The sequence below is a fragment of the Diadema antillarum genome, unplaced genomic scaffold (genome assembly GCF_040938485.1).
Source record: "Diadema antillarum isolate AM-2024a unplaced genomic scaffold, OU_Dant_1.0 seq00000320_RagTag, whole genome shotgun sequence".
In the NCBI taxonomy this organism is placed as follows: domain Eukaryota; kingdom Metazoa; phylum Echinodermata; class Echinoidea; order Diadematoida; family Diadematidae; genus Diadema; species Diadema antillarum.
In genome coordinates, this window is record NW_027271339.1 from 1075226 (window position 1) to 1088627 (window position 13402).

General features: G+C 38.4%; 1 protein-coding gene across 4 annotated transcripts in view; it reads right to left on the reverse strand.

Moving 5' to 3' along the window:
* LOC139730519 (uncharacterized) overlaps positions 1–13402 on the reverse strand; it is a 312627-nt gene that overhangs the window by 205983 nt on the left and 93242 nt on the right. For 2 of the 4 annotated variants that reach the window (XM_071641365.1, XM_071641367.1), the window contains exon 4: positions 4692–4832. In XM_071641365.1, coding sequence (XP_071497466.1) covers positions 4692–4832 — 141 coding nt within the window. Of the gene's footprint in view, positions 1–4691; positions 4833–6648; positions 7280–13402 lie in introns of those variants that run through there. The other 2 variants (XM_071641368.1, XM_071641366.1) reach the window with 2 other exon arrangements.

Here is a 13402-nt window from a genome sequence, read left to right on the forward strand (position 1 = left end):
ACAGCATGCATCAATCGGATAACATCGGCAACATCGCACTGACAGCATAGCTACATCGTTCCAAAGCGCACCGGCAGCGGCAGAGATCGTAACATCTCATTCCCGATCATCGTAGTAAGAGCGTAGCAAGCACTTGGTAGTCGTAACTGCGGCGTACTTAGAGCGTTCTAACATCGTACTGTGTCCAGATCGGCTCAGGTTTTACCCGATCCTTCGCGACCTGAGAAAATAATCGTAGCGAGAACGGCATAGTGGAACAGGGGCTTTAGCTTTGAGTGAGAGTGATTGCCAAACATAGTTTGTGCATAAGTGGTGCATTGTGCACAAGAGCATTTTCTCATTGGGTCTCCTTTTTTTTTGGCTTTGTGAGTTTTTTGTTTTGTTTTTTTTTGCTTGGTGATGTTTTAGACCTTGGTTGCTGATACATCTGATTTTTTCCTATGATCAGTGATTGGTCAGACACCGCTAATCATCTTAGATCAGCATCTGATCGGCATCAAATTGGGTTGACTGTTACAATCCACGCATACTTCATTAAATTTTATCTTCGTTCATTCCCATTTTGACCTCTTAAAGCAAAGCAGATTAAACTAAAAATGACGCAATGGCGACTGGTATGCCTCCGCCATAATGCAGGGTTCTCCCAATAGGTCCATAGTACAATGTGTGATGACAGTTTCACATAACTGGCAAAATATTAAAATAACAGGTTTGTCACAAATGTGTTGAATGTTCACTTTCCTCGAACTACATCGTAGGTTTTATTGGATGAATGGCTATACAGTCTAAGAGTGCAGGTATTTGGGGATTTGAGGATTTCTACTCGATTTATGACCTTTTCATAAGTTTATGCATTGAGCAATTTTCAAGGTATGGAGAAAAAGTATAATTTCAGTATTAAATAGCAAAATTTTTGCATTTTTACCCAGCCTTTGACCCTTGACCTTTGACTCCATGACCCTAAAATTCCCAAGAGGATCACTGTTAGACAGAACATGCATTCATAATGATACCTTGAGTCATTTTCAAGATATGGAGGAAGAAGTAAAATTTAGCACTTTCACTTGACCTTTCACCTTTTGACAATCTCTATTGGGTAGTGCATGTTATATGTATAAAGTGTCGAGAAAAATCCTGCAGGTATTGTATAAACATTTATGAGGGAAATAGTGAAAATTTTAAGGAGTTGATCTTGACCTTTGAACCATGACCTTTGACCCATGACCCCATAATTCCCTAAATAATCACTGCGAATCAGTACATGCATATGTACTAAGTTCCATGAAGATACCTTACACCATAATTTTGCAAAATATGGAGGAAAAAAAGTAAAGTTTTAAAATTTTCACCTGACCTTTGACCTCATGACCAAAAACTCTCTCTGGAGAATCTTTATTTGGTAGTACATGTATACACTAAGTTAAAGGGGTCGTATAGTTTTGGTTGAGACCTAATTTCAGGTTTCTAACATTTTTTCATGAGATAATGAGAAACCTCTTATGAAATATGAAAGAGCATGTAATTCTATGAGGAATTTAACATTTATTTGATGAAAATTGGTTTTGAAATGGCTGAGACATCCAAAAAAAGGCGATTCTAATAAAGTGTGGGACCCACACTTTATGACGATCGCTTTGTTTTACTTTGTTTTTGGATGTTTCAGTCATTGCCAACCCAATTTTCATCAAATAAACTTTGAATTCCTCTTAAATTGGTATGCTCTGTACTATATCATAAGTGTTTTCTTGGTATCTCACAAAAAGTTAAAAGCCCAATTCTCATCTCCACCAATACTGTACCATCCCTTTAAACTAGAAATGTCGCTAAGGCGACTGTTATGCCTCCGCCATAATGCATGATTCTCGTAATAGGTCTATAGTACATATGGACAATGTGTAATTACATTTTTTCAATTTCAATTTCAATTTCAATTTATTTTCATACTTCTCAATGAAGGAATGTACAGCAAATATAATAAAAACATAGTGAATCATAATATCCGGCTTGGATGTACAGTAAATTAATGTAAGAATATAAAACATATAGTGGTCAATCATCGTACGTTTGGTTCTATGTATAACGCTAAAGAAATATGACGGAACCTACTTAAAAGCGAGCTTGTTAAGCGTAGGTCCCAAATTCTGAACAGAGTGTAAATATGAGGAGCACGGATGCAACGTAGGACCAAAATAAAGAGAAACAAAAATGAAAGGCAAAAATACCTGGTGCACTAACAGAATCTTCTCAATACATTAATAGTGATATACAGACAACCACATACTGCAGATGTAAGAACAGTTGATTTAACAATGTTGACAATAGTGTAGTAGTATGATTTGAATAACGGTGAAAAGAGAACAACTCGACATGCGAGTCCTCGGAGGAGATACGGGAAACCTAAAGAGTGAACATACAAGAACTAACATTCAAAGAAAATTTGGAATTAATTAGAATTAGAATTACCAGCCAGTATAGCACTAAGGGGAATACAACAAGCCAGCTGTTCACGTGTTCCGAAGTCTTAGGGTATCAAAAGGGGTACTGGTGTGAAGGAATTTAAGAGCGCAAACAGAGAGGCTTAGCTGATTTGAATAACAACAACCAACACAGCAGGTAAAGGCACATAAACAAGAAAGAAGGAAATTTCAATGGACTTGCGCAATGTAATTATTCAATAAATTATGTCTTAATTTGTATTTGAAGGTCGACAAATTAAGACAAACAACCTGCGAGTTCTATGGGGAGATCGTTCCAGTACTTCGGCCCTGCATACATAATTGTTTTTTTCGCAAAAATGGTTCGGGTACGTGGTAGGTGATAATCGTCACGTTGGCGGGTGGGATAGTTATGAATAGAGTAATTTCTTTTAAACATATGCAAAAAAATATCAGGAAGATCATTTTTGGATAATTTGTACATGAATATCCCTAAATTGTAATAAAACAAATCTGACAATTTCAAAATTTTGTTCTTAAGGAAAAATTCATCTGTATGAGATAGATACCCAGTCTTATTAATTATTCTAATAGCGTGCTTTTGTAAGAGAAAGAGCGAGTCTAGCAAAGACTGGGTCGTGTTACCCCATGCCAGTATTCCGTAGTTGAGGTAAGGGGAAATTTTCACAAAATTGGCAAAATATCAAAATGATAAGTTTGTCACGAATGTGTTGAATGTTCACCTTCCTTGACCTAGGTTTAATTGGATGAATAGGAAAGCATGTATTTGGGGATTTAAGGACTTTAACTTGACTTTGACCCATTCATTAGTTTATGCATCGAGTAATTTTCAAGGTATGGAGAAAAAGTGCAATTTCTGTATTGAAAAGTACATTGTTAACATTTTCATCTGGCCTTTGACCCTAAATTCAGCGGATAATCACTGTCAGGCAGAACATGCATAAATATGTAGTAAGTTTCAAGAGAAATGGAGGAAAAAATTAGTTCAGCACTTTCCCTTGATCTTTGACCTTTTGACCTTTGAGGCAAAAAAAAAAAGAGAAGAAAGTTTCCAGAGAATCTCTATTAGGTTACACATGCATACACCAAGAGTAAAAAAAAAAATAATCCTGCCGGCATTGCATTAATATGAGGGAAATAGTAAAATTTTGAAGTGTTGCCCTTGACCTTTGACCCCTGACCTTTGACCCCATGAACCCTAAATTCTCTAGATAATCACTGCCAGTCAGTACATGTGTTCCATGAAGATACCTTGAACAATTTCCAAGGTACGGAAAAAAAAGTTTTAATATTTTTACTTGACCTTTTGACCTCTGACCTTTGACCTCATGACCCCAAACTTTCACCAGAGAATCTTAATTGGGTAATACATGTATACACTAAGTTTCAACAAAATATCTTTAGGCATTGCATAGATATGGTGGAAATAGTGAAATTTTACGTATTTGACCTTTGACCTTGAGCATGTGCACCCAAAAGTTGATAGGCACAACTTCACCCCTTAATACACATACATGCCAAGATTCATTAGGATATCTCCAAATGTTTTTCAGTTACGCTGTCCACAAAATTCATTACGGACGGACAACCCGAAAACATACATGCCTCCGGCACCACTTCGTGGCGGAGGCATACAAAAAAAATACCTTCGGCATTGCATAGATATGGGGGATACAGTAAAATTTTGAGCTTTTGACCTTGAGCATGTGCACTCAAAAGTAGGCACAACTTCGCCCACTCATTCGTGTACATATAGATAGGCCCTATCAAGTTTCATTAGGATACCCGAAATGTTTTTTTAGTTACGCTGTCCACAAAATTGATTACAGGCGGAAGGACGGAGGGACGGACAACCCGAAAACATAATGCCTCTGGCGAGCATGTGCACTCAAAAGTAGGCACAACTTCGCCCACTCATTCATGTACATATAGATAGGCCCTATCAAGTTTCATTAGGATACCCGAAATGTTTTTTTAGTTACGCTGTCCACAAAATTGATTACAGGCGGAAGGACGGAGGGACGGACAACCCGAAAACATAATGCCTCTGGTGACACGTTGTGGCAGAGGCATAAAAAAGTATAAGCTGAGAATTCAGTTATACACAGGAATTCTTAAATTCTATTAAAATCTGTGAACCATCCATTTAATTCACAGCATTAAACACACTTTGCTTCCTTTAGTTGAGACACCCAGGACATTGCACTCTACTACAAAGGAGCAATTATCACTCACCTTCCTTGCCAAACTTGACTGCCTCAAGCATGTGACTGAATGCAGATATCGTACCTGCCTGATGAGTATCACTCTCTCCATGATCATACGTTAGGTGCAGAAGACTTCTCTCTGTAAGCAGTGACAGAGGATACTCAGTCCCTGGCAAATATTCCAAACACATAAAATATATCTTAATATCAAAACTTGAAACAAAGTCCAATTTAGAAAATGATGTCTTGGGATTCACAGCGTGCGAGACTTGCTAAAATAAAAGGAGCCAAAAAAGTTGGGAGTGACTTATTCTCTGATACTGACATGACATTATTTCCTATTTCTCTGCTTAAATTGATTGATAAACAAGATCCATAAAAAAACTCTAAACCCTTTGCAGAGATATCAATAGTTCAAAGGACAAGTTCACCATAATAGTCCAGGCTAGGCTCCATAGAAAGTGCACATAACCTTGTTTTTCACAATGTTTTTTTATGGTTTCTTGTCAATTCGAGGGTGCTGATTCCAAATCCAATTGATGCCACTCGCGTAACCTTGAGCATTTTTGGCAAAATGCAAAAATCCAAAATGGCCACCAGATATGCTAATTTGGCCATTATAATCCCAGTTATGTCGATTTTATGACCAATTATTCCATCAAAGTTTTTAAAAATGTTTGTTCCTTGAGTAATTCTACTTGCACATGCACAAAATTTTTCATTTGAAGAGGTACATTTAATATTTCAAGCTTATTTTCAATTCAAAATGGCCGCCACTCCTATACTCATGTACTATATGAATGGCAAAAAATATGCATAGAAATAGAAGACGAATTTTCAGTCACATACCTATGATTTTATCAAGTTTTGCATGTGCAATGCAAGTGTGATGAGTGCCACTAGCAAAACAAGCAAACAAACAAGCAAACAAACAGAAAATCTATTGTTTTTAGGCTTATTATATTCTTCTTTATCCAAAACTTCAAAATGGATCCCACTCATATACCCTTGCACAATATGAACGGCAAAGTGTACATGGAAGTAAACAAATTTTCTTTTATTTCTGTCACTGAGGTACACTGTTTATCAATTTTTGTGCTGATTATAAATCAGAAGGTTGTTAGTAACAAAAACTGTTTTATTTTTTGATGCAAACATCCAAATTTGCTACCTCAATCTGAATTTTTCCCTAGGAATTTGGAAAAGTCCACCAAAGCTTGAATTGATGGGAATCATTACATATTATGAACATTTGATACCTACTTGCCTTGAGATGTTCAACATCATAATATTCACTCTAATTTATTTAATTAAAAGGCTGAATCCTAAATGATAACAAAAATGAAATTTCCAATTACCTGTCCTGTTCTACATTGTCTAAAAGCGATATTATACAAACTTTTCAGTCCCCTCATCCGAGAAGAAACATGAGGCAGGGGAAAGTGGAAAAAAGGGACCATCTCACTTCCTGTTATCAAATCTTTGAAATGAAAACAATGCCCAAAAGTTTTTCATGTTAACCCAGATGAATTATTTATGGTAGATGAATTTTACCACCATCTTTTTTTCGGAGTGAATGTGTTTGCGTATATGATGTCAAGGGAGACTCTGAGATCTGTAGAATGCTGCCTCATTCTGAAAGCAGTGTTATAACAACTTCACACTGCTTGTCTTTAATCTTCAGCACTTGCAGATTCAGGATTGCTCTACATGTAGGTAACTAGACCAGCTGTGTTAGGACTGTGATGGCCTCCTTAATGGTGGCTGTAAACTAACTCCACTAGAGCTCTTTTTACATGGTGACATAACATTCACTTCACGTAGGAAGTTTGCAGATGATCTTGATTTTACGTCTCATAGAAAGTCCTTGGATGACATCAGCCGAGTACTGACCCATCTGAAGACAATAGAGGAGTACTTCTCCTTCTGGAGACTTTGCCCCAACCTTTATTAGATTATCATCAGACCCATGCCTTCCATCTTACCAATGCTATGTTCACGGTAGCCCTCTGTGGCAAGCCTTCCAAGCATAGGCTGAGGAAGTCTACCCTCCTTCACTGGCACTTGATCACTCTCCCTCACGCTGGAAGGAAAGGATGGCAAGTGTCACCAGTGCCGTCAACGCATACCCTGACCTTCTAAACACGACAGTATGGGGGCATTTCATGAAGCGTTTTGTCTGACAAATTTGTCTGACAAAGTTGCTCTCAGCCAATCAGATGCTAGAATTTTAGTAGCTTATAACAGTTTGTCAAAAAGAAAAGATCTGACCAAACGCTCCATGAAATGCCCCCTTGAACAACCTGCCATCAATGCATCTGAAATCCCACAAGCCTAGATTTCCCTCCCGTAACTTGAAAGCTTTGATCTCAAAACAGGTTGGTGCAGACGCTGGTCGGATGTCATCTCTGATACCATCCAAGTTACCTACAACTGTCTCTGGCCTGGCAACAAAGCCATAGGTCTTCAACGGGTGATGATCAAGCAAGTCTTCATGTCTTCATTCTGTTTCTATGGCAAATAATCGTCCTCTAACCCCTGAGAAAGTGCTGAACATCACCAGATGTGGTTGCAATAAAATCAATTGCAGGACTAATATATGCATCTGTAGCCTGAGAATTCTGCAAATTTGGGGCTGATGTCGCTGCCAAACATCCAATTAATGGGTTCTTTAATGACAATAAATAATAAAATAATAAAAATAAATAATATAAAAAAATAACAGTTTTAGTTTTAAGACAAGATTGAATGAGATCATGATGTCAAAGTGTATTATTATCAACACCTGGGAACTGTGAGAGAACTGAAAGAGGTATCTCACATTGCTCCTTGGTTGGTGATTAAAGGACAAGTTCACCTTCATAAACATAAGGATTGAAAAAATGCAACAATATTAGTAGAACACATCAGTGAAAGTTTGAGGAAAATTGGACAATCGATGCAAAAGTTATGAATTTTTTAAATTTTTGTGTTGGAACCGGTGGATGAGGAGACTACTACAGCTTGTGAGTCATATGCGTACAACAGTATAAAGAAAATATAAAAGAAAATTCAACATATTTTCACTTTTTTCACATAATAAAAGAGCAATTGACTTGCCTCTTTCTAAAGGCAGGGGGAATAATATTACCCATAACATTTATCGGTAACGAGTCAGGGGAACGTGTACTTTTTTCAAAAGATGGAATTTTGTGAAATTCTCTTTATATTTTCCTTATATTGTTGTACGCATGTGACATCTAAGTTATTCATACACTGCAGTAGTCTTCTCATCCAGCGGGGTACTGCACAAAAACTTCAAAAATTCATAACTTTTGAACGGATTGTCTGATTTTCCTCAAACTGTCAATGATGTGTTCTACTAATATTGCTACATTCTCTCAATCCTTATGTTTATGAAGGTGAACTTGTCCTTTAATGAATAGTTTGCACGGTATTGCGTTTGGACAGTTTCGTTTATGCCTTCACCAGTTTTTGTTGTTTTAATTCAAGAAGAAAATCAAGTTTGCTCGATAATATCAAGGCGGTACTTCTAAATTATATCATATCAAAGTGATGGAGGTTATGATCCATTTCAAACTCGCCTCAGGACTCCTCCCTCCCACCCCCCCCCCCCAACTCCTTGCTGGAAAAAAAAAATACATTGAAAGGGTTTTTAGTTACGTCATTACTGTCCGATGTGTTTTTGTCTGCAACCATGTATCTCTGCACTTACTGTGTAGGATTTTTCTGTACTTTGTTGATATGGTTTTATGGGAATGCATATTAGAAGCTTTGCTTTCTAGCTTCCCCTCCATCTTCAACATTATTTGATAAATACCAGGCATCCAGGCTTCTTAATATATTGTGTTGGTATAACATTTTTATTTTCAACCTCCATGTAGAATATGATGGTATATTGATTTCTTGCGAGACGTTTAGTGAACTTGTAGTTGTTCTTGAGACAAAATGAAATATATAAGAAATTGTGTTAAACATTGTAAGGTTTATGAATATTAAATGCTCAAATATACATGAAGGCCCTCTATATTGTAAGTGACACCCATCATATTTGTATTACACATGCAACACTTCATGACAGCGTAGGTACGGGACTGGAAATACTGTAAATTTGTTCTATATTTCCATGCATATGTTTTGCCATTCATAGAGTACATAAGCATAGGAATGGCGGCCATTTTGAATAAAAAATGAGCTTTAAATACTAAATGAACCTATATGAAATGAAAATTCTCTTGCGAATGCAGATAGAGTAACTCTAGGAACAGAAATGTACAAAGTTTGGTGGAATAATTTATCATACAATGCACATTATTGTGTTTATCACGGCCAAATTAGCATATCATGATCAGGCGGCCATTTTGAATTTTTGCATTTTGCCGAAAATGCTCAAGGTTATGCGAGTGGCATCAATCGGATTTGGAATCAGCGCCCTCGAATTGACAAGAAACCATCAAAAAACATTGTATATATCAAGAAACAAGATTGGGTGCCTTCTAGCCTGGACTATAAGGGTATTATCAAGAAAAAAATATGCTTACAATGCAAAGATAAGGTGAATTAGACATTTCTGGTCAGCTGAAGACTGTGGGAATATGAATAATGAGGTTTCTGAACGCAAAAACCACTCAAAAAAGATGGACAGATGTTTTGACACCCTTTTCCTCATAAATGAACCTGATCTGACAGTGAAGTTTGGGGGACCAAAATTATGATGTCATGCCATGAATGTAGCATCGCTGTGCTGCCACTATGTGGCACCGTGGTTCAAACCATGAATTCTGCATGATCCCTACGCAAAGTGCAGCGAGGTGATGAAGTTGCCAAATGTCTTCCTCGGAGCATCAGGTACACGAACATTGTTCATTACAATTTTTATAGATTTGTACTTATTGAATCAGGGTCATCCCATGAGACCGACACCCACCAGCCACAAGGCTCATGACACCGACATTGAAAACAGGTCCATGAGTTACAGCCCACGAGTCACATAGCCCATGAGTTCGACACTATACAAAAGTGGCTCGCAAGACCGACACTACACAAAAAAGGCTCACAAGACCGTCACTATGCAAACTAGAGAGGGGCCGTCAAAGGCGGCAGACCCACGCCTGAAGTACAAAGTAGGGGTAAACATAATGTGCATTCGGTCATCTACCAGAATTCGGTCACTTAATTGCCAGTGTGCTTTATCACCAGCCAGTGAGTTCTACCAAAGATCGTACACTATGAGGTGTACGATCTTTGGTTCTACAGTCACATCACACGCAAAGTCACATCATTTCACATACGGTAACACTCATTCACAATAGGAAAGTCCTTTAGTCTCCTCCAAAAATCCATCGAATATCCCAAATTCCACCGTCAAAAGTGCAGAATCGGAACTTTTCCAAGCGCACGCGAATTAAGTCCAGTTTTAAGAATATTGTCTACGTGACGGGTCGCCGAAAAAGCGCTAAAAATCGAGAAATACGCCGTTTTCTTGCGGGATATTTTGATTATAGCAAGCCGAGAGTGTGATGATATCAAAGGTCGTATGAGTGTACGATCTTTGATGGTATCCACAAAAGCGCAAAAGAAAAACAAAATTTACGTACCACCCAGGCAATTACCCCTATGATTAGTGTCTACGGGAATTATTCAATGCAAGGGTTGAATGCAAATGTCTACTGCACCAGCATTCGGTCACTAACGAGCGCCACAACGTCCCCGATGCAATTTTGCACCAACAGTGTAGAGCGCGATGCATTGTCAGCGGCCTTGCACACGCATTGACATTGAGCGCGCATATCGTGCAGTGTGACTGCGACCGAGCAAATGCTCCTCCAACGAAAAAAAAAATCAATGTTAATTTGAAAAATCATCAAAATACGGGCCAGTTTGTGACGACGGAGAACGAACTTTCATAAATCTAGAAGGACATAGTCCCTCAAATAGGCCTAAACGTAAATTTCGGAATTCTTACGAACATTTGAGCAGCGAAGTCAGATCGTTTGGGAGTTTATGTTTTCGTATGGTAGCGGAAAATCGCAAAGTGAGAAACGGAAAATTTTCGGAGTGGTCACTACCATGGGGTCAAAACTTCAAGGTCACACAGAATTTGCAAGGGTCAACCGATTATCACCAAAATCTAATCGATTCTTTCCTGCCATTATCCAAACATCCCCTGAACATTTCGTGCAAATCCGTTTACCCGTTCTCTTGTTATCTTGTACACAAACAAACAAACAAACAAACAAACAAACAAACAAACAAACATACGGAACCCTTTACATAACCCCCTGCCGATTTTCATCGGCGTGGGTAACAATGCCCTAGAGACTGACACTATGCAAATGAGGCTCACGAGACCGAACTACAAAAGAGGTTCATGAGACCAACAGTAGGCAAAATAGGCTCACGAGACTGACACTAGGTAGAGAAAGCCCATGAGACAGACAGGATGAAAAGCATCACCTATATGTCAACTACAAGTATGTATCTGTAAAGGGTGTTGCATTGATGACATAAAAGGGAAAATAACATACTGCTGGGTGCACTTTCGTTACACTGTCGAACGCGAGATTATAAATAGTTACCCACGCCGATGAAAATCGGCAGGGGGTTATGTAAAGGGTTCCGTATGTTTGTTTGTTTGTTTGTTTGTTTGTTTGTTTGTTTGTGTACAAGATAACAAGAGAACGGGTAAACGGATTTGCACAAAATGTTATGGGGATGTTTGGATAATGGCAGGAAAGAATCGATTAGATTTTGGTGATAATCGGTTGACCCTTGCAAATTCTGTGTGACCTTGAAGTTTTGACCCCATGGTATAGTGACCACTCCGAAAATTTCCCGTTTCTCACTTTGCGATTTTCCGCTACCATACGAAAACGTAAACTCCCAAACGATCCGATTTCGCTGCTCAAATGTTCGTAAGAATTCCGAAATTTACGCTTAGGCCTATTTGAGGGACTATGTCCTTCTAGATTTATGAAAGTTCGTTCTCCGTCATCACAAACTGGCCCGTATTTTGATGATTTTTCAAATTAACATTTATTGTTTTTTTCGTTGGAGGAGTATTTGCTCGGTCGCAGTCACACTGCACGATATGCGCGCTCAATGTCAATGCGTGTGCAAGGCCGCTGAAAATGCATCGCGCTCTACACTGTTGGTGCAAAATTGCATCGGGGACGTTGCGGCGCTCGTTGGTGGCCGAATACTGGTGCAGTAGACATTTGCATTCAACCCTTGCATTGAATAATTCCCGTAGACACTAATCATAGGGGTAATTGCCTAGGGGGTACGTAAATTTTGTTTTTCTTTTGCGCTTTTGTGGATACCATCAAAGATCGTACACTCATACGACCTTTGATATCATCACACTCTCGGCTTGCTATAATCAAAATATCCCGCAAGAAAACGGCGTATTTCTCGATTTTTAGCGCTTTTTCGGCAACCCGTCGCGTAGACAATACTCTTAGTCTTAAAGGGGAAGGCTAGTAACTGATCAGTGGGAATCAGTGGAAATGCTGAGAGATGATTGTTCCAATCCTTATGGGATTCATTCAAGAGTTCATTGTATATCTATTGTTGTGTGAAAATGATTTGCTTCAGAATGGTCTCATATTCAAGTAATGTGCGGTTTAATGCTTCCAGGTTAGCGTCCCTGGTCAGTGACGGGGCATTAATCTGCACATTACTTGAATATGAGACCGTTCTGAAGCAAATCATTTTCACACAACAATAGATATACAATGAACTCTTGAATGAATCCCATAAGGATTGGAACAATCATCTCCCAGCATTTCCACTGATTCCCACTGATCAGTTACTAGCCTTCCCCTTTAAAACTGGACTTAATTCGCGCGCGCTTGGAAAAGTTCCGATTCTGCACTTTTGACGGTGGAATTTGGGATTTTCGATGGATTTTTGGAGGAGACTTAAAGGACAAGTTCACCTTCATAAACATAAGGATTGAGAGAATGCAACAATATTAGTAGAACACATCAGTGAAAGTTTGAGGAAAATTGGACAATCGATGCAAAAGTTATGAATTTTTAAAATTTTTGTGTTGGAACCGCTGGATGAGGAGACTACTACAGCTTGTGAGTCATATGCGTACAACAGTATAAAGAAAATGTAAAAGAAAATTCAATATATTTTCACTTTTTTTCGCATAATAAAAGAGCTCTTGACTTGCCTCTTTCTAAAGGCAGGGGGAATAATATTGCCCATAACATTTGTCGGTAACGAGTCAGGGGAATGTGTACTTTTTTCAAAAGATGGAATTTTGTGAAATTCTCTTTATATTTTCCTTATATTGTTGTACGCAAGTTATTTATACACTGCAGTAGTCTTCTCATCCAGCGATTGCTGCACAAAAATTTTAAAAATTCATAACTTTTGATTTTCCTCAAACTTTCAATGATGTGTTCTACTAATATTGCTACATTCTCTCAATCCTTATGTTTATAAAGGTGAACTTGTCCTTTAAGGACTTTCCTGTACGTGAATGAGTGTTAATACCGTATGTGTAATGATGTGATTTGCGTGTGATGTGACTGTAGAACCAAAGATCGTACACTTCAGTGTAAGATCTTTGGTAGAACTCACTGGCTGGTGATGAAGCACACTGGCAATTAAGTGGCCGAATTCTGGTAGATGACCGAATGCACATTATGTTTACCCCGACTTTGTACTTAGGCGTGGGTCTGCCGCCTTTGACGGCCCCTCTCTAGTTTCATTTGTATTGGCAAG